The sequence below is a fragment of the Coloeus monedula genome (assembly GCF_965178545.1).
Source record: "Coloeus monedula genome assembly, chromosome: 5".
In the NCBI taxonomy this organism is placed as follows: Eukaryota; Metazoa; Chordata; class Aves; order Passeriformes; family Corvidae; genus Coloeus; species Coloeus monedula.
Genome location: NC_138785.1, coordinates 27712125 through 27733836, shown reverse-complemented (window position 1 = coordinate 27733836; position 21712 = coordinate 27712125). Strand labels below are relative to the sequence as shown.

Here is a 21712-nt window from a genome sequence, read left to right as displayed (position 1 = left end):
TTTCATTTGCTGTCTTGGTTGGAAAATCTGAAGGGTTTGTGGCTCTGAATTTTTTCAGCTTAAAGTCCTAAGCTGCATAATTTTAAACTGAACCTGATTCGTACCTTGATAATTGTACTTACTTTTGTGAGACAGTGTGATCTAAGTCTGAAACCTGGAAGCTAGCAATGCTGAAGTTCTATTCCCAGTTTTGCTACTTCCTTACTCTTGAGCTTAGGGCAATCTATTTACATTCTTTTCCCAGCTGCACAGTGGATCCCGTTTCTTAGATCTGATGGAGGGTTAAATAATGTCTGCAAAAGACTGAAATCTTCTGAGGAAAGGAGTGGCCGTGGAGTTAATCAGAAAATTTTTGAGGGACCACCTGTGTGGCTCTCTGCCATCCAACCCACACACCTTTTTGGCAGTTTGCCATGTGGCCTGCTGGGGAATGTGGCTTTCCTCAGCATCCAAGCCCCCTGGCAAACAGGAGAGGAACAGGCAGAATCCCAAATTTCGTGATATTTATTTTCTAACCACTTTGTCCTTTGATCACATTTGTTAACGCTGGAAGTCTTCTGCTGTAACTCATGCTGAAGTCTATTCAGGGAGTGCATTCTGTACAGGAAAATGAAACAAAATTAAATATGTACCTCACCACTGGGCATGAGGAAGGTCTTTAGAGAGAACTGTCATGTACAAGTTGCTCATAAATCTTCTCAATTAGAGCATGTTAAAACAACTACCATTATGTTCTTTATTTTTTGTTGTCTTGCCTTCTTTACTTGTAGGCCACCCTCTTCCTCCTTCATGTTCAGAAAAATGTAGCCTGTATTTCCTACTGCTTTCCTTAGTTGCAAAAACACCATGTTTTCCCAAAACAGGGAACTAAACTTTGCAGGTGAAGTAAGCAAAGAAAAACCAGCGCACATTATATTCATGTGTCTACTGACACACATGTGTCACCGTCTGCTGCCATGTGCATTTTAATCAGGCTGCCACAAGTTCTTCAGCTTTACTGTTTGAAAGTCATGCTGCTGGTGAAACAACCTTAGGAGGAGCACGTGTACAGTTGTTAGTTCTTATCATTTGGCAAACTGTAGTGCTTCAATTCCTAGGCAAAGCTTAGTTCTCTTACGAAGGAAGTGCCACAGGTTTAGAAGCATTTACCCTTAAAGTGACTGGGACATTTAGGTGGGAACTCCTGTTGTGTGGAATGTGGGCCTCCCAGGAGAACACTTAGATTACACCAGATCAGAGCTCTTTCCTGTGATCTTCAGTTTCTGAGTTCCCTTTTCACAGCAGCAGCTCTGCTGCTGGTATGTGGTAGAAGGATGAAATATTGTAACTGCTGGGTTGAGACTGTGTAGGTTGCATTGCGGTGACTGCTTAGAAGAGTGTAACATGCAATTTAGTGATGCCAAATGCTACCGCCAAAATTGGTACTCCTGGCTGACAGTCTCTTGTGGCCCCCTTTTTGTGGTAGCTCCTGCACTCAAACAGTCATGTAATCAGTTGGACCAACCAAAGGCTCCATCTGGAAGCAAATTGGCTTTTTCCTTTTCCTAGGTTAATTTTCAGTTCACAGAAATGGTTGGCCATCTCAAAAAGGAGTGCTAGGACAGGCACCAGGAGAGAAAAGGAACACCTAGTCAAAGGCAGGGCAGCATTAACCTTTCTAAGGTTAGGTGGGTAGGGTGGGTAGGACTGGCTGGAGCTAATCATGAAACCACACCCCATGGGAATCTTTTCAGGTTGCAAATAAGGAGAAATGTGCTTATCTCTCTCCTAACTTTCAGTGTCTAATGTGGAAAGATTTCCTGAACAGGCAGGTCTTGTTTGATAGCCCATTTGCACCTCATGTAAAGCATCCGATTTTGCAGCATGTTGTGGCTAACCTGTGGGCCACTCCTTCTCCTTTGATAAAGATTCTCTGTATATGCTATTTTTAGGTTATCCATTGACAATGTAGAAGCAGAGCTCCACTCACTGTCTGTCAAGACAAGGTCTGTTAAAGACAGCCTCCGACGAGACCCAAAACTCTTTCACCAGATGGAAAGCTTTCTCCAGGTTTGTAGGATATCCGTGTTTAATGTGTTACTGTCGCCTGAATACAGCAGCATTCCTCAGCTGAATGTCATTTGTATGGACCTGTTAATAAACAGAAGCATTGTTTTTATATGCCTGCCCTGTCAGTTGTACAAAGGTGTTCCAGCCTCATGCTGTTTGTCGAGTAAGAGTGTTGGAAGGACTGTGTTTTTACAGGGAGGGATATTGAGTGTACATTGCCCAAGGCTTGTTAGGCAAGCACATTTAGTGCGTGCGAAATTACTGATGAAGATCAGTAGTTAAAATGTAAGACAATTTGGAGTGGTCTCTGGTTTTGTACTTTGCAGCTGCCCAAAGAATAGTGTCTGCATGTTACATTATTCTGGAGCACATCAGTTTTAGCTGAGGCTGTGCTGTGCATATGAATCTTGATTGCTGGGTGACTGAAGAGATATTGTTAGAAGCTGGAAGGTTAGGGGACTGTTTTCTCTACTAATTTACCCTTAGCACAGAGTCTCTTATTCAGAGACACACCATTATTTCTGTGTGGGTTCTCCTTTTTTTTTTTTTTTATTAGGTACTGCAGAGACTTTACAGGTCTGGATGCATATAGCACTTACCTTGGAAGCAGAGTTCTTGCGATTTTCTGAGTACGTGGTGATGCCTGGAGAGATACATATTATACTTCAATTAAATGATTTTTTTCTGTTTCACACTATAGGTAATTATTAAAAGGAGGCAGGTGTTGATCTGGAACTTAACCCGCCCTGATTTTCAACTTGCAAATGTAGTTAATAGTCCCTGTAGTTTTTCAGGAGATAAAAAGCTGATGAAGAAAGGGGCAGGTTAAGATTGAGATACCTGTCCTCATTCACTCTGAATTGTTGGCTTTTATCCATTGCACCCAGACTCTTTAATGTTATGTTTTAACATGTTTGGAATTTTTAAAAATTTAATAGCTTGCTCTGTGTAACACGACAATCTTGTTTAGGCCACATTCCAAAAGAAATGTTGGGGAAAAAAAAAATTTTACAAATGCATACCTTAAATAAACACTTCCAGTTTTTGTTTTTAAATTACAGGTGATAACCAAGCTGATACAGAACTCAGCTTTGATTATTTCACCCTTGTGAAATAATTAGTGAAATATGTGGAGGAACTAATTTTTAACGTATGCTTTTATCAGTTGTCCAGTTTATCTTCAGGTTTTATTGTGGGCTTTTTTCTTTTTCCTCTTTTTTCTTTTTTTTCTTAAGACTAGCAAGTTGTATTTGTTCCTATCCTAGTGGTATAATTTTCCAAGTAATTCCTGAAAGCAGGGTTGGATTAAGTGGTCACAAGTGCCTCCAGCTGCATTTTCCCACCCCAGTGATACATTATGAAAAATATTTAGGCAACCATGAATTAGAGACTAGATTTGTGTGAAAAATTAACTTTTCTCATCAGGTTACTTTGAGCTACAGGTGGTATCAGATGTGGGGTTGTGCAAGAATGGAACTGGATAGCTGGTGATGCAGATAGAGGAGGCAGGGGCACCTGATCAAAGTGTTTTAAGTAGTTCTGCTGCTCAAAGTCTAATCACAGCCTTATTCTCTTCCTCTTGAATCTTCTTCCACTAAACTACTCCCATCCTGTCTGTATTGCTCTACACTTATGATTCAAAATGCTACTTTATGGGAATATTTTCTGGATGTCTTAAAATATACATATTTCCAGCAGTTCCTTACCTTTCAAGCATGAAAACCTTTTTTATTGTGGTCTAGGGTCACCTTAGCAAGGAAGTGATTTTGTGATGTGTATCCAGGAATCAGGTCACATGTGTTCTTGGAAAAGTGAGGAGGAGCAATTTAATCCTTTATGCTTAGTTGAAGGTTGAAGAGGAACTGGGAAAATAAGGAATGAGGAGCTTTTGAGGAGGGTCTTTTAAGGGTCTCCCAGGTGGTCTGTCAATGTTCTAGTAGAGTCTTTGGTTTTACTCATCTAAAAATTAAAGCTGTAAGTTTGTTCAAGAGCTTTTGAACTTTTTCCTGGTTTCTGTCCTAGTCACTAGAATGGACATTTTGATCAGTCCATTTTTCTTGACCTTGTTTACTCAGTTTGCTGAAATGGCATGTTTTCTTTTGTTAGTAGGAGCTCTCCTTCAAAATGTTAATTTCCTGGGCTTTGTAACAATTTCTGGGTTGGAACATGAATTTCATAAGTTCCTAATATATACATGACCTGTTGGGACTTTAATTTTTTCTGTCTGGTTCATGTGTGTATGGTTTTTGCTACAGTTTGCTGTAAGGCATCTAAAGGAGCTTGAACACCAGAAACGAGAATTGCAAAAGGAGGGAAATGCTCTCATTGACTTTTTCTGTGAAGACAAAGAAACTATGAAGTTGGATGAATGTTTCCAGATATTTAGGGACTTCTGCGTAAGATTCAACACGGCTGTTAAGGTAAGAGCATTGAATGAGATTCTCACTCTTTTGAAATAAATGGATATTGGCTCGTGTGAATTAAGTTGGTTTTTCTGCTTAAAGGGCATTTTTTATCTTGTAGTATTTGATCTATTTGCTCAAATGGCTACAGAAAACTGCACTCCTGTAAGCATTCCTTGCCAGAAGCCAGGTGGGAAATGGCCATTTTGAGCAGCTCTGCTGCTCTGCATCTTCTGTTTCAGGCAGGCGAGACCACTGGGATGATACATCAGGTTTGTTCGTTTGCCTGCTTGTAAGTGGGCCCTTTCCTCCTCTTTCGGTGAGGAAGGCTGGTGACTGCTAAGCTGAGCTGTGAGACAGATTGCACAGACTTCTGACTATTGCTCGCTGTTCAGGCCTTGGACTGGTAGTGTTGGATCACTGGAAAGGCCTTGAGGTGTGGCACGCCATTCCTTGGATGGACTTAACTAGCCTGAATCCGCACTAGCTCGGGCTTTCCACTGCCTTCCTTTACATGACTAGAGGCACTTTACCAAGTAAAGTAAGGGCTGTGTATTCTGCTTTGTCCTTCCAAATTATTTTTGTGGGTGAAAACTTAAGAAGTGGAACAGGCCTATGGCAGGCAAGATACCTTATCTCCAGTGTGAGCATTCATTCATCAAGTACCCTGAATTGGTCCTAAATAATTCAGGAACTGTACTAAGATGGAGGAGTCAGTATTGGCATTGGTTACAGTTTTGGTTCAGCAAAGTCTTGTGTATTGTTACAGATATTTCTTAGGTCTTTACAAATGGCATGCATTAATTGGATCCACGCCCTTATGCAATCTGCATTTGGCAGCACTTTGGATAAAAGCTTTAGTTCAGAAAGAAGAGAACAGTCTTGATTTGTAGTGAGCTGACAGGATGTTCAGCTAATGTGTCTGTTGTACCATTAGCTTACCTAACCTTTACCACCCAAGACAGCACGTAGTTATGTGAACATTGCACAAATGTATAAAACCAAATGGTGATAGCTATTGCAGTCAGTTAAGCAAGAGGTGACTTCATCCATATATGTTCAAATATTTGGGGTTGAGGATTTCATTCATAGTCACATATTACAAGTGGTTGTTGGACAGCTATGACTTTTGAGGTCCTCTCTCTGTAGTAAGCAGCTACACTCTAAAAAATTACAAATTAGACTCTTGCTTGCAAATTTTGAGAAGATTTGCTTGCTAACTGTGGATTGACCGTTGTTCCTACAAAATTAGCAGAAGAATTGGGAATAGAAATGGCAGTTCTGACAAAAGAATGTCATGGGTAGACAGCACATCCAACAGTCTAAAAAGATGGCTTATACCACAGTGGCCATGTGTACATATTTCAAATGCTTAAACATTTTTTGCAATTTTTTGACATGCTTAAGTGTGTGCATAAAGTAGATTTTTCCTTTCAATAAAATTTCCTAAAACATGTCCTAGGTGAGGTTAAAATGTTCTTTTTCTAATATGGAATATGGTAATAATACCTGCATTTTTTTTTTAACCATTTCTCTTCACAAGAGGATATTTAAAGTTGAGCTTTAGCATTTGGCAAGAATTCATTCTGTAATCCCATACCTGTGAAAGAAAGCTCCTGCCAAACATTTTTCCTGAAATGCAAGTTTTTCCTTTCTTAGATGTTCAGGTTTCTTAGGTCTCTAATGCATCTTATCTTTCAGAGCCCAGTGTAGTCTCAAATCCACTTTAAGAGGTGTAGATTAATCCATTCATCACAAAGCATTAGGCTTTTGTTTACTGAAAGCTTTCAGGTGACTTCTTCTAGCTGTGCAGCTCCTCTGTTGTCACAACAACAGGAAGATCAAACTACACAGAGCTTTAGACAAATATAGGTGTGATTTTTTTTTTGAACAGTGTGTCATTGATCAGAACAGATTTAACAACATGCTGGAAAATCGTGCAATTTTTGAATCTTCCTTCTGTCAAGACTAGCCTCCCCCTTTCTTTTGCTACAGCTGTACTGGCTGCAGCAAGCCAGGTTCTTCATTTCAGAAAGTAATGCAGAAAGTTCAACCAAAGGTACAGTTAGATTAAATCTGAAGCCTAGAGGTAACAGTTGAAGTGCTGATATTCACAGTAAATCACTGCTAATTGTTTTATTAAAAAGGCGTTTACTGTGTTGTCTTTCAAATTCAAACTACCTCTTCTATGGCTTCCTGAACCAAAATCCCTCAGTTTAGCTGCCAAAATCTCCATCCTACCCTGGGCAATCGCTGTACAACAGTTGCCAGTTTTTGAAACCAACAGTGATTATGAGATCCAAAATTTGAGCGAGACATTGAGTAATGGTCCTTGAGTGGTGTCACTTGATATCTAAATCTCATGGGTTGTGTTAACTCTTCTGTTTGCTTTCATATGCAATTAAGCAATGCCTTTTTGCAAAATTTTCAATCTGTAATGTTAGAGGAAAGTAGCACTGTGTAGAAATTGCACTTGCTGAGGAACAATTGCAATTGTAGGTTGGAAGAACCACGTTGGCCGTGCGCTGGTCAGACAAGTTTGTCTTAAAATATTAATATAATGATGAGGTAGAGGTTTACTCACCTGATAAGACCACCACCTTTACACCTAGTGGGGGCTTGATGTTCTCCATCTTGCATCCGGAACTCTTTGGCTCAACCAAAGAGTGGTCGGGCACTGGAAGAGGCTCCCCAGGGAAGAGGTCACAGCACCAACGCTGACAGAGTTCAGGAAGCATTTGGACAATGCTCTCAGGCACATGGTGTGACTCTTGGGGATGGTGCTGTGCAGGGCCAGGGGTTAAATTCAGTGATCCCTGTGGGTCCCTTCCAACTCAGCATTTTCTGTGATTCTAAGATGTGACATCTGCTTGGGTTTGATGGGTCATGTTGTTGGTCTTTGCAAGGTCTGGTGCATTTCTTTTGCCTATGCTGACTGGCTGGATGTTTCGTCACATTAGTTATGCAGGGAGCTGCTCTCCATAGGGTTAATGGTTGCAGGCTGTGGTTGCCATGGTGATTTCATGTGTGTGTACGTGTTGGAGGTTGGGAGTGGGTGATAGCAGTAGGAGCTAACTTAGATGGGAAGAAACAAAGGGAGAGAGAAAGGAATGTGTCTTGTTCTCATGCATAGGACACTGTCCTCTGAGACATATATTTGTGATTTTCCTCCTTCAGGAAAATAGGGAACGAGAGATCCAGGAACTTCATAGTCTGCAAAGGCGAAAGGAGCTGGAGGAGAAGCGTCGATCCTGGGCAGCTGGAGAGCTTGGGAGCTTTGGGCGGAGCAGCAGTGAAAATGATGTAGAGATGTTGGCTAAAAACGGACTTGGAGAATTTCTTCCCTTCTTGCAGCAGAGGCCTCAAAGCCCTTTGTACAGAAACACAAATTCCAGACGTTCTCGACTTTCTTTGGGGATGACTGCAGACAGGGAGTTGCAGAGTTTCCTGGAAATCTCAAAAGACGAGGATCCAAACAAGTTTAACAGCCTTCCCCGTGCAAACACCCGACAAGCAAGACCAAACGTAGCCTGGACGGAATCCAAAGAAACAAGAGATCTCAACTTAAATACCTTGCACTTACACCAACAGTCTGAAATGGAAGTGAAAAATGGTGGCTCAGGGCAGGTGCCTCCAGCTCAGCCCAGTCACCTCAGTGGCTCGGCTGGTCCTGGTGCCCATTACTCACAGAGAAGCACCGACTACAACGTGCACACTTCCAACGTGTCCTGCGAGGAGTCCACAGATATAAATGCTCTGGCCCTTGCAATTGAGGAGCATGAACTTGTTAAAGGGTTATGTAAGTTTGATATTCAAGGAGCAAAGCGTGCAGAGAATGCACCTTTAACATATTTAGAGGATGCTGGTGGGACAGACCTGGAGACTCTGGATGATCTCAGCTTTCATTCCCTGAGCACTGCTGATGATGAGCTGCCTCCAGCTTCCAGAAGTTCCAGAGAGGCCCGCAACCATCAAGCCAAGGCAGTGGGTTGCAAGAATGAAGCTTTAGAGCCCAGCAGCAGCAGCCCTATGTCTATGGATACAAGTGTTTCAGGAAGTAGGGAAGATGGGCCAGTGTGCTACATGTCAGATACCACGACTGATTGTTCTTTGACATTGGACTCTGAAGAGGGAAATGATTTTAAATCGGCAGGCAACGAAATAAGAAGTGAGGCTGGCAAAGCATGCTCTTCTGGCAATGATGCTCAACACAAGGCTAGGTCATTCTTCTCAAATCTGAATTCCACCTCTGACAAGGAGCTGCCACTTTCTGCTTCTGCAAGTGATAAGGATGATGCCGATAGCGAGCACACCCCTCCTAAAGAAAAACCCATAAAAAATAAAGATCTAGCAGGACCAAAGACAAACTCTCTAAAAGATCGATCTCAAAGCTCCACAAAACCCAGTGGCACTCGGCCTAGCCACACAGCTCCTTCCAGACCTGTCAGAACTTTGAATGCCTCTGAGAACGAAAGTATGAGGAAAGTGGTGCCTATTTCTCGGTCAAACAGGGCACCAAGCAGCGTGAAAAAGCCAGAACCCAAGCCAGCCCTTCGTGAAAGCAGTACAGTGGAAAGTCGGCTGTCTCACCGCAGCTCTGTCCGAGGCACAACAGACACGCTGCCAAGAAGTCCCTACAGGCACAGCATGTCAGTGGAAGAGCCAAAGTTACGAAGGGGCACTGTCACCTCAAGCAGTGCTCACTTTGAGAGGGACAGAGTCGCTCTCAAGAAGCCAAGCTCTAAAACCATTAGGAGTAATGTCAAATCAAAGACAGATGAAACAAAGATGTGTCGCTCCAGTGTAAAACCCCAGACCCCTGCAGAGGACACCAAGGTTGCCACAGTCAGTATTCCCAAAGCACCACCCGCTGTCCCAAACTTTGCGAGGAATACAGTGGCCTCTTCTTCAAAGCGTGCAAAAGTGGATCTATCCAGTTCATCCAGACCTCCACCCATTACCAGGTCTGTGTCCCAGAGGCTGCCTAAAGTGAAGCCAGCAGCAACCTCTGATGATCCAAATCCAAAGGAGAATAGTGTGAGTACCTTAAAGAGAGCGAGTAGTGCCAGAGTGGTTGGAAGGAGCATCCTGCAGGGAGAAGCTGTCAGCACGAAAGCAGAGCCTGCACCAAAGGAACAGGGAACAGTGGAAAAGGCATCTCTTAAACTGAAGGATGCAAACCGAACCACAATTGGTAAAATACTAAAGCCGTTATTGAAATAAGGGAGAGGGGTTTTTTAACCTTGGAATGTGAACACTTGTCCAACCACTGGATGTCTGTGTAGTGAAATTCCTTAAAACAGTAACCTTGCCAATACATGGCATCATGTGCTCATTGAAGTACAGCACACTGTTGGAAGGGGGCAAGTAGTTGTGTTCTGGTCTAAATCCTTTTTTATTAATCTGAATGTATTTAAAGCTACTGTGATGGAATGTGAGCAGAACAGCAAATCTTTGCATTTGTGATAAAAAAGGTCACCAAAAGCTGAAAAGTTTTAAGAAGTTTTAACTACAAGATGAAACACTTTGTGACAAAAAACATGGATAAAGGCCAGTTTTTTTGTGTACATAAGATTCTTCCTAGGACTCAAGCCTTTGTGCTTGTTGGTTTCTTATTTGATGTCAAAATGAATCCTGTGGAACAGTACTGAAATGAACTTAGGTGATTGTGCTTTCCGTTGATTTCATTGGAATTCCTTGGATTTGGGAGCTCTTTTTGCCTGTTGCAAAGTCCATTGCTGGCAATTGGACAGACTGGGAACTGCTGGCCAAAAAATTGTAAAACAAGACATTTTCTGTTTGTGGCTGTCTTTAACCTCCCTGAAGAATTTATAGCATGTTTTATGAATGTGTGTCTGGGGAAGGCTTTCTGCTGGGCAGGAGGCTTGATCTCCAAGAATGTGGCAGCATTGTCTTGCATGCACGAGTAGATATGGCCGGTGCTGCATAGGATAGCACAGCTGGAGGCTGTGCCTGTTGGAAGGGCCATTGGCATGACGACTACTCCTGACTTGTTTTGATCACGAGCAAACTTGCCAGCTTTTGGTCATACAGAAGTGCCATATATTTATGATACATATCAGGATGTTTGCAGTTCAGCTCTAGAAGGCTGCAATGCAGTGCTGAGCACTTTCTTACCATTCCATGTTTCCACTGGTTTGTATACTACCAAACTACTTGAATGTTGCAATGGCTCTGATTGAGCCATTAGTTTCCCTGCCTCCTCCTCCTCCTCCACTCCCTCTCCTTGTCAACAAGAATATTTAGCATGAAACACAGAGCTTACGCATGACAGTGTTTTTGTAGAGTTCTTTGGTTGCTTCAAATGTGGTTTTTAATGTTTAAAGACTTTAAAGGAATTAAACTAGCATTTGATAAGCTTTTTGCAAAGTAAAACCACCCCTTTTCCCCTGCAGATACGAATTTTAACTTCTGCCAGACTTAAGATACAGAGAATGAGGGAAAACTCAGCATGCTGTGCATCTTCCCAAGAGAAATATATTTAGGTGGGGAAAGTGCTGTTCTCCTAAGCATTTTATTTAAAGAGTTGCCTTTTGTTCATTTACAAATGAAGCCTCATTTAAGAATAAAATTTTTTTAAAAGGGAAATTCTCTTTGGACAAGTGGCATTGACATACTAGTGATAGATCTGTTTGTCTGCTCTATCCCTTCGTGCTGGGAGAGTGTAATTCAGTGAGAATGAGCTCACATGCATCTCACGCGCTGGTATCAGGGACAGCTAAGTTGGAATCTGGCAAGGGGCCTTTAGCTCCTCCCACATACCAGCCAATCTTGATGCAGACATCATACCCAAACACCAAAAAGTGTTTCATAGGGCCTCTTGTTTGAGTCTGTCCCACAGGGAGAATTTATAGAGCCTGCTTTTCTGCAAGGGCAAATATTCTGCTTTTTGGATAAGCTTTTCGGATACTGCCTCCCTTGTGGGTTAGATACAAAAGCATCTCCCTTCTTGTTTGTACCTGTGTGGATGTATGCACATCTGCAAGAGCAGATGATTGACTTTCTTCCTTTTTTTTTTTTTTTTTAAGAAACCAACAAATTCTATTGGTAGCAAGCTTGAAAAATAATTTAAATGTGTTTGGAACATGTAAATAAATTTCTATAAATTCGTGTAAAAGAAAACTGACTGTATTTAATGGAACATTTATACATTTCGGAGTAACTCAGTAGTTTAATAAAGTTCCCATTTACTGGGTATGAGGTTTGTACTTTCTCCTTCCTGTTACACTCTTGGCTTTGGTCCTGAAGATCTCAAGCAACTGAGTCTGGGTGGGTGACTGTGGGAAGGACTTCACAGCAGAAACTGTGGTTTGTTTTTATACTAAGACATCCAATTGAACTTCAGTTTCTGAACATTTTTGGGGTGAGACTTTCAGCATGGGTTTGGGTATAACACGGAAGGCATTAGATGGTAGACGCAGCACTTTGTGTACACACTGGATGTTGTGGCCAAGACAAATGTTCATGGCACTAACAAGTCTGGATCTGTCGCTATCTTCATGCCTTTGAGCTTAGCACACTTTATTGAGAAATTCTGGTCTGCAACTCCCAGGACTGTGGAAATACAGAACAGCCTGTTTTGCAGGAGCGGGTGGTGACTTTTGCACTGCAATTGTGAATTTTTCAATTTTGTCCCATTCTTCCATTATTTTTCCTTCTTTACTGCATACAAAAGAACATCTATTCAGCAGAAAAAAAGCGAAATCCAGCCAGCCTCCTTGTCCTCAGGGAGCACTTCCTCCTCTCTGCTATGGAAATGATTTCTGGACTGGAATTGCTGCTTTTTGCAAACTTGTTTAGCCCCTGACTTTTCTAGTTTGGTGAGTGTCTCTCCCCATTTGGAGTGGCAAGCACCTGCTGTCTGCCAGTGCTGAGTGATGGCTGCTGGTGGAATCTACATGGGAAAGCCCTTCACCATCAAAAGGTGTGTCTCAAAATTTTATGCTTTTTAAATTTCATTTTTATGTCAAAAGGGTTTATAATTACCAATTCATTATTTAAACTACCAGGTGTCAGAGACAGCAATGCCCTGTAGGTTAAATTTCCCATGTCATACAATTTTCCCGAAGGCTAGTAGGGCATAGCACTCACCTGGTTGCAGTTGGCTTTCAAGAAAGAACAGATGCCTTTTCTCCAGCTTTGTTCTACTGAATGGCTGATGCTTCTGACTGTGACCAGGGTGCATCAATCTCCTCTGGTCACTACTGAGGTGGCAGTGAAGTGGGGGAGCCCAGGGGACCGTGAGGGGAATCTGGAGCTGTGGAGCTGGTGAAGATTAGAGAGATAGAGGGAAGCTGTGGGAGTAAGAGGTACTGATTCATACTTGGAGGAATTTAATATTCACATCTCATGTGGGAACTGCATACAAATGAGGGGCTCAGTGCATCCCTCATTACAACAGCTCATTAAATTATCAAGAAAGACAGAAAGGGTTCCCATCACACCTCCCACAGTGTACAAGCCCGGACTATGTCATTCAAAATAACCCATCAGTATCTTTCCAATCTTAGGGTCCGTCTGTGTGGATGGATGCAGAGAGCCACATGCTGGCTCCAGCCTAACCCTTCCTGAGCCAGCTCCGTGCTGGAGGCGTTCCCTGGGCGCTGACCCTGAGCTCCCACCCCGGGGCTGTCGCTGCACATCCTCCCGGGCTCGGTGCCTCTGGCCCTGCTGTTCCGCCAGCGCTGCCCAGAGCCCCCGGCAAGGCCTGCCCGCTGCTGCATGTGAGAACGTAATCCCGGTGAGAGAGGCCCAGCTAAACACTGCTCCTTTCAGATTTGGCTGCACAATGTTTTCCATTAACTTGATACATGCTGTTTACATCCTACTGTGGCCAGTGCCAGAGATAACTGCCTTGGGAACAGCTCCCTACAGGTATTGTTAACAGCTGCTGGAAACAAAGGAGTTTGTTTTAGCCACGTCACTATCTAAATAGCCAAAAATACGTTACTTTTTTATTACTTGTAAGCTGATATTAAAAACTCTGTCATGTTCTCCTGGTTGAAAGATGCCTTCTGGAAATCTTGTATGCTATTAAAACTGGCATCTGTGCAACTCTAAAAGAAAGTGACACTGAGGCGAGGGACATGCGAAGGTACTTGTTGCAAGGTGTGTGATTGGCACCACCAGCATCAACTGCTTGCACTCAGAGAAAATTGCTTCTAGCCAGTGGTTGTTCCCTGCCGTGTAACTGGTTCCCATGCCTTTTCAGCCTGAAGGCTGAGGTTGCAGGATAGGCAATTGTTGCCTCGGCTGGCAACTTGCTCTGCTTAAAAAAAAAAAAAAAAAAAAAAAAGAGAAAACAAAAATCCTCGATCTCCAGCTGTTGATGTCCTTACTTTCAGCATTGAAGCACTGGGGATATGAGCATGTTGACCACCACCATTAGTGGTGGTGTTTAGGGTGAGGTTGGCAGTGGCTGAGCAAATGCTCAGCAAGGGTGGCCTTGTCGGCATGGAGGGGAGAGAGTTACACGAGTTTCTGAGTTTCTGAGACCATTCACACCATCTGAAGCAGACAGACTCCCTTTGAACAGAGATGTGCCTCTTCTGCTTTTGATCAGGTCTGAACAGTAGCTCCTTGTTTGTCCTATTCTATCCTTATTTGTTGGGAAGAGGAGGTGGAAAAAAGCGAGAAACTTTGATGCTTCATTGTGGGTCAAGTGGAGCAAAGATACGAACTCTACCTACTTTGGTTTTTGTCTGTTTTAAACAATAGGACTTTGACTCATAAATAGAGTTGTTAGCTTCAAATAACTCTCTGCTGCACAGGGGCAGCAGATATTTTCAGTGGCTGCAGTGATCCAGCAGCAAAATAAGCACAAAAGCAAGAACTGTTTAGCTCCAGAGCACATCCCAGTGATTGTTTCCTCTTTGCTCTGAAAACAAACCCTAGCAACTGAACCCAGACAATGTTCATTTGGGCACCCAAGAGGAGCTGGATAGAAAATATTTTATTCCACTTCTAAATATTTATTTACAATTAATTTTACTTCCCTTTACTCTTCCATTTCATTGTCATTAGAAGTAAAAAGGTGACCTTCAAGAGAGCAGTAAAGCAGGGCTGAGGGCTGCAAACCTACTATCACCTTCACTTCCCTGGTGCTTGCTCCTCGTGGTCCTTTTCTGTAGGTTTGGGGAAGCAGATTAATAGACTCTCTATGTGCACTTTTGGTAGTTTCTTCAAAAGAGTAAGATTTTACATCTTTCAGGTGGGCTAGCACAAGTTGTGGGAAGAAACTAAATATATATCTAAGGTGGATATGTGCTCCATTGGTGTTAGGAATTACCAAAGCCCAGTAACTGGTGTGCTTTGTAGGGAAAAGTGCATAAGGAAAAAAGTGACAGCAGAAAATAAGCACAAGTGGAGACAAGTGTCCAGAACTCACACAGGTCCCTTTCTGTCTGCAGTTTCTGGCAACTCCAGGTTTAAACCACAGTCTCCAGGAGAAACCAGAACTCCCCTGTGCCTGACTCCACTGAATCACTGCAGAAAGCAATTGCCTGAGAGCTGCTGGAGTCGCTTGAGTTCTGGGGCTGAAAACAGGACACGTTGCTAACCTCATATTTTGGTTTCTGGTGTTTCTCACGCAGCATTTTAAACTGATTCAGACATATTCCCTATGCAAATCTTTAATCCCTGTTGTTAGGAAGAAAAATGGGTGTAAATGTGGTTTTGATTTTTTTCCCCACCCTTTTACAGCTGTATTTATCCCTGTATGTCCCATGACTGCTTCCTCCCACTTTTGTTTCCTCTGTTATAATCTTCCATCTTCCTCTTAAATTTTCCATCATCCGCTAATAACTCATCCCTCTCTTTATCTTATTTTCACGTGGCAGGCTTTCTGTACTCTTCCATTTGCTTCATCCTGCTTTCTCTCCGTTTCTCAATTCCAGTGGCTGTTCTGCTCCAACGCTTTCTTCTTTCTGCCAGTGTGAGTCCTTCCCAAACGTCTGTCTGCAAAATCTGCAAACTGAGACTTTTTGCTGCCAGCTTCCAGTGAGGTGTGGGAATAGAGGAACAAAATGAAGTCAGGCTTTTAAGGCTCGCATGTCTGTATTTTGCAGCTTTGCCTTGTCACTGTCGCTGGGGGAGGCTGTCACTGAGAAGTGCATCTTTGAGTCTTTTCTGTGTGAACGTCGCTTGCCCCCTACGCCGGGCAGCTTATGATGGAGCTGAGAATCTGAGCGCATGGGGTGATTTTGCAGAGGTGGGTGAGGAAAGTCTGTTCAAATAAAGGTGTGACTAATTTAGCTTTGCGGTGTCTAAAAAGCCCTAATGAAAGACTGTCGACGACAGCTTCAAAAGCCATTTGGTGAAGTGATTTCTAACCCCACCCATAGTCTCGGTACCACGAGCAAATACGTTTGTGCTGTCAGTTTGGTGCTGCTTCCCTGTGCACCAGAACAAAATAATTGTATTACTGTTTCTTAAATTTGCACATAGCTTTTCATGGTACGGACTAAGGCTCCAGTATATTTTGGGTTTCTTTGATAGGGTAAGGACAACAACCTTTTTATAAGAGCACATGAAAGCCCAATGATGGCTCTTGAGGAACATATACTCAATTTTCCTTCTGCTGAAAGTATCTAATCACTCTGTGAAAGAGAGAGCACTTGGAACACATGCAGTGTATTCATACAATATGCACTGCTTATTGCTGCAAGTACTTGGTGCTCACGTGTTCTTTCTAAAAAGAATGGAATCCTGTTTAAGACAGTCTTTCCTCCCAGGAGGTTATAGCCTAAGCAATTGAATAATTGAGCTGAGAAGGCGTCTGCAGAGGTCACCCAGCCCAGCCTCCTGCTCCAAGAAGAGCTAACTTCACACATAGGTCACTTTGCTGGGGGCCATAGGGTGTTGTTCTTAGCACAAAGTAGTTATAAGAGGGAGGAGTATGATTTTGCTACTGAAATAAGGGTTCTGAAGATGGGAAAACCCTAAGGAAAATGCTGGTCTTCTGTAGGCTATGGCTTGAAAGCTGTTTGCCACCTAGTTCAAGGAATATATTGCAATTTTTAATGCTAGCCTGTCTGAGGCTGATGTGAAGTCAATAAAGCAAGTAAGGACAGGAGTTTGGCAAGAAATGCGAGAGAAAACTCAAAAGCAGCAGGGAACCTACTGAATGCAAGAAAGAAAGAAGTTTGTTGCTTAAGGGACACCAGAGAAAAAAAAAGAACAGTGAAAGTTGCAAAGGCTTGTGGGAGCAGTGGACATTTGCAGTTTGGATGAAGAAAGAGGAGGAGAGGTGAGCCAGGCTAGCCAGGCTGAGAATTGATCCAGCACTGTTAACCTGAGCACAGGTGAATGTGGACAGGTGCTGGCAGCTCCATAATCAATCTTTGGGAGACTGAGGAATGACCCTTGTGAGTTCAACAGCTCAAATCTTCCTGACAAAAGTTTGCTTACCCTGTTCTTAAAGGAATTAAGTGCCAAATAGAATAGTAAGTTACAGTAAGTGTTCCCAATGACTAACATGTGTCCTGCAGGATGTGATGCATCTTTATATACATATACAGTTAAGCAGCAGGTCTCCTGACAAAGGTGATACTTCTGATGCTTGTTTTTTTCTTGCAGTGTGGCTTTATGAATGAAACCAGCACCCTGACACTTACAGTAGAGCTGCTGTGGTCATCCCAAGTAGTATAAGTACTCATATGGAGAGTGCAAAATGGCAGCTAACCAGGAAGCCTAGAAATCTAGCAACTATTTCTACACTGCTGCAAAATACTGCCTGAGCTGCTGTGATGGATTTTATGCAATCTGTTGCCAGAAACTTGAAACTCAACTGGATGGAGCATGGGCTGGATCGTCTGGCAGCTCCTGACGGTGCTTTTAGTGGCATCTAAAAAACAATGACACTGGTTCATACTCCAGTGGAGATGGTCCCAGATCAGAGTTCATGCTCTGAAGGACCTCATATGGAGTAAGGCAGCAAAGGAGATGGCAGTAGGGAGAATATGAATTGCACAAGCCAGATCTTAGTCCCTGCCCTCTCTGTGTGTACCTTGCAGTAGGAATGTTACCAATTTTCACTGACCACTTGGATCTACTAAAAGATATAACCACCAAACCAGTCCCTGCAGGACAATTTACAAATTATTTGCCAGTTGAAGGTACACCACAGAGGCCATGAGTGGAGTGTTAGCAAGGGGAGCTCTTTAAACAATTGTGAGGAATATCCCTGAAATCTTGGTCTATTCCTCATCTGTGCAACAAGCAGAGGGGCAAGGCCACTGGGCACAGCCCTGTGTCCATGGGGTCCCAGACGTTGTGGTGTCCCCAGCCCCAAAGACAGAATCTGAAATAATGAGAGATGTGGCATAAGCAACACATGGGAGAAGGGCATATGGAAATACAGCAGGAGACGTTTTGTAATTGTAGAAGCAACCAACAATATTAGAAAAGACCGTAAGGCAGAGATTTGCAGGAATGTGTAGCTTGAAAATTTAGCATAAATTAGCACTGGGGTCCATGGCTGATCAAGAGGTCCATTGTATGACTGAGTTTAAACTCTTGTTTAATGGAAGTACTTCTCTGAATAAGTCTCATTTAAAGTGCAGTAAATATCTCTGAATAAAATGTCCAGCCTTAATATACAACATTTTAAGTGACAGTAAAATCACCCCAACCTTTGGTAAATAGTTTGAACACATAATCACACTCTCTGTTTAAAACTGTCATAGGACTTCTAGCACAAATTAATCGGGGTGGAGTGTCTAATTGCTGGTAACTGGATCTGTTACATTGCTGTGTGCCAAACTGGCAAGCTCTTATTATCATATTTCTGCTTGATTAAGCCTTTGCAGGAAAGGAGTTGTGATTTGCCCCGCTGAGGATCCACAGTGGCTCAGGGGTCAGCCCATGCTCCAGGGACAGCGCGGGCTGTGGAAACACTTGGGAGATGGAGTCCCAATGTGCTCCCACTGCCAAGCTGGGATGGGGGAACCTTGTTCTCAGCAGGCCATGGTGGCTTGTGGCATTGGGGGCATTGTTGCTGCTCACAGGCACTGGCTCTTGGCCTCAGGCTGGTCCCCCCTCAGCTCCATTCAGTCGGAGGCTGCCATGGGATAGCAGCCCTGGCTGGCAGGGTGCTGCCTGCCCTCTGGCCTTGGGAGACCCACAGGATCAATTTAGAGACCTGTTCAGCAGAGTTAAATTTGACAGCAAAATTAAGTGGAAGTTCTGGGAGGTTGGATCTGTGATCACTGTTTCCTGCAGTGGTTTTAAAACCACTCTAGGTAACCCAAGTTCAGTCTCTGTTGCATTAAAAATGTGCTTAACAAAAGGGACTTGTTTCAGAACTACATGATGGTTGTGTTTAAAAGGTTGCTTAACCAGGCATCCACTATCTGGCCAGTTAGAGTCCTCATGCTGCTGGAAATCACCAGGGTCGTCTTTGGCCAGACCTGTTGTACTTGCCATTCCTTTCTCCCTGATGGGGACAGTGTGGATGCTGATAAACCCTATGACTTTCCCCTTGTTGTCTTCTGCAGCTGGCCTGCAGCTCTTTGGCCTGGTCCCCCTGTCCCTAAGCAAGGAAAATGTATTTTCCAGTAAACCTCTCTCCCTTCCCCTCATGACTGTGTTGAGCATTCCATAATTAAGGAGACTGTGGTAATGTCTAATGATTCATTTACTGATACCCTTTTAAAAGGGAACTCTGTCCCCTCTTCTCCTGGATTTTCTTCCCTCCTTCCCTTCCACTAAAGCTGATGAGAAACCTTGAGCTATCCTACAGATTAAATGGCAGCTATTCCACTTCCTTCTCACTTGACCATTTTTTGACTGGTGACCATTTTCTCTATTTTAAGGGTGCATTTTAGAAGAGGGAACTCTTTTTTTTTTCTTTTCCTTTTCCCCCCCCCAATCTTTTTACTTTTTTTTTGAGCAAGCGTGAGCTGTGCTGCTCCCAGATCGCTCCTGGTCCCTGTGCTATGGCAGTGAAACGTCTCTCAGTTGAGCACAACATGTTTGCTGCAGTGCCTCAAGGCGACTATAAAACAGGTGCCCTCATCTCGGGTCATTCTCCTTTATTGATGTTTTTGCAGAGTCCCGTGCTATGGCAACCGAAGGAGTTGCACCCTCTGGAGCTGGAGTGGGGCGGAGGGATGAAGGACTCTGCGACTGCTGTTGGGGACCAGCCCTGCTGCAGCCGGTGCCAGCGCCCTGCCAGCGCAGGTGTTTATCCAGCACTGCGGTGAGTCACGGGTGCCATGCTCCACCAAAGCCACCTCCAGCAGCCTCCCCATGAATCACTGCAGCCTGAGAGGACTTGCAACAATTCCTGGGCCACCAGAAGGATGATCTCATTGCCTGCTGAGCGGAATAAGGATAAAGTCACGTGGAACTCTGCTCCTGAAGCCAGGAACATGGCATCCCAGCAAAGAGCTTTTCAGGTGACCTAATCAGGCATGTGATTCAACATTACAGGACCAAACACGGCAAAGATCCTTCTTGCAGGGAAGGAAGAAAGGAAGGAAGAAAGGAAGATACTGCAATATACAAAGAATTGACCTGAAGTGGCTTTCATAACAAAGCTTGTAAGGCCAGGAGGAATGATATGGCACAGGGTCTACAAAGGACTTAGCTTTAAGCAACTCTCTTAGCATTGACTGTTTTCGTCTCCTTTTATGATTCTCCAAGTGGTACTGCCTGTTTCGAGTGATCACAATGTGAAGTCTGATGATGTAATCTTTGCACACTGTGTCCAGCCCATGGAGCTGAGTTACTGCAATACCGGTTCAAACTCACTTGCCAAACCCAGCTGAAGGATTTACTCAAGTTTTTCTCCAGCTGAAATAAAGTGCTTTTGTCTCTTCTAAAAAATTAATTTGTGGCAGTTTTCCATTTCCATTGAATTTGTTGTTATTTCTAGGAACTTGCTGATTTCTGAGCAGCCATCAAGTGCTCTTTCCTGATTTCAAATATAAAAAATAACATTGTGCTCCATCTTGTAAGACAAATCTTTAAATGCTATGAAAAGTGCTAGTTATTTTAAATGCATGGACTTCTAAAATCAAAACCAATGCAGAAAACTGGTAGACTTTTTAAAATCATCTTGAAATTGTACAAGGCAGATCATTTTACAAAAATTAAAAATCAACTCTTTTTTTTTGGTTAAGAAAAAGTGGGGGGTGGATTTGATGAAGTTGGAATTTGCATCTATGACAATGAAGCAGCTCAAAGCTGTTTCTTGCTGCTATTGCTGTCAGCTGGAGTTCAGATTTCAGGAGAAAGTGGAGGAAATTTATTCCCAGAGATCCCTGGGGTTTCCAGATGCCATATCTGCTGGCACTAAAGCATGCGTGGGAAGCTAGTGGGCGGCAGCGAGGAACAGTCAGCAGGGCTCAACTCCTGCACATATTTACTCCTTGAACTGTGAGTGTTGGCCATCATCCCTCTTCCTGGGCAAGGTATCCACACGTGTTGGTGCTAATTGGATAGTGCTGACAATCCCCAAAGTAGTATTTTGGCAGCTGCTTTCCATTCCTTGACTCTGTTAGGTGTATGTTGGTGGCTAACCACATGTAACAAGCACGGGTTAGATAATGAAATCATTGGGGTAAGCACTGATAGGACTGAAGAAAATGATCCCAGAAGGGACTTCCTCACTGTAGACCATCAAACAGCACCACCCAGCTCACATCCATTAATTTTCTCTTCCCCAGGCCTGATACTGTCTTGCGTCACGGAAAAGCCTTGTGAAAATCTCAAATGAGGATGAATGTGGTGGTTCTCAGCAGCAGGTTGGTCCAATGGTATCAAGCTCCACACCTGAAACACTTGTGAAAATTGGCCTGCTGTTTTCCTCTTCTGTTCAGCTTCTGGTTTCAACATTTATTGATCTCACGGCAGGTGAATTGCTTAGTTAGTAAAAAGGATGAGCTGCTACACTAGAACAAAGAAGCCTGTGGGATGCACTGCATGACCTGAGAAGCTCTCTAATGATTTTGTAGGTAAGATGGAAACTATCAGGTAAAAGCCTCTCTACCTTTCCCAGGAGAGCTACTTTGCTGGGGAAGGATACATCTGGGCATGGCCCAAGCCAGAGCTGGAGCACCAAGGGCACGATTTGCACGGCCTCTGCGAACACCAGCTCTGTTCTGGCTTGCAGGGTTTTAAGGAAGTGAACTGCAATTGTGATGACATCAGGCAGCTAACATCAAATTCAGGCTTGGTGAACTCTGAACGTGCCTGCTCCATGGAGGTGAATCTGGAGCCTTTTGAAAGAACTTTCC

General features: G+C 43.3%; 1 protein-coding gene across 1 annotated transcript in view; it reads left to right on the top strand.

The window, feature by feature from the left end:
* The window catches only part of FHDC1 (FH2 domain containing 1), a gene marked incomplete at both ends in the record, with an annotated part of 30398 nt that extends 20724 nt beyond the window's left edge, over window positions 1-9674 (top strand). Inside the window, 3 exons of the mRNA XM_082281512.1 lie at window positions 1932-2049; window positions 4305-4469; window positions 7629-9674. Coding sequence (XP_082137638.1) covers window positions 1932-2049; window positions 4305-4469; window positions 7629-9674 — 2329 coding nt within the window. The remainder of the gene's footprint in view (window positions 1-1931; window positions 2050-4304; window positions 4470-7628) is intronic.
* Window positions 9675-21712: the final 12038 nt, after the last annotated feature.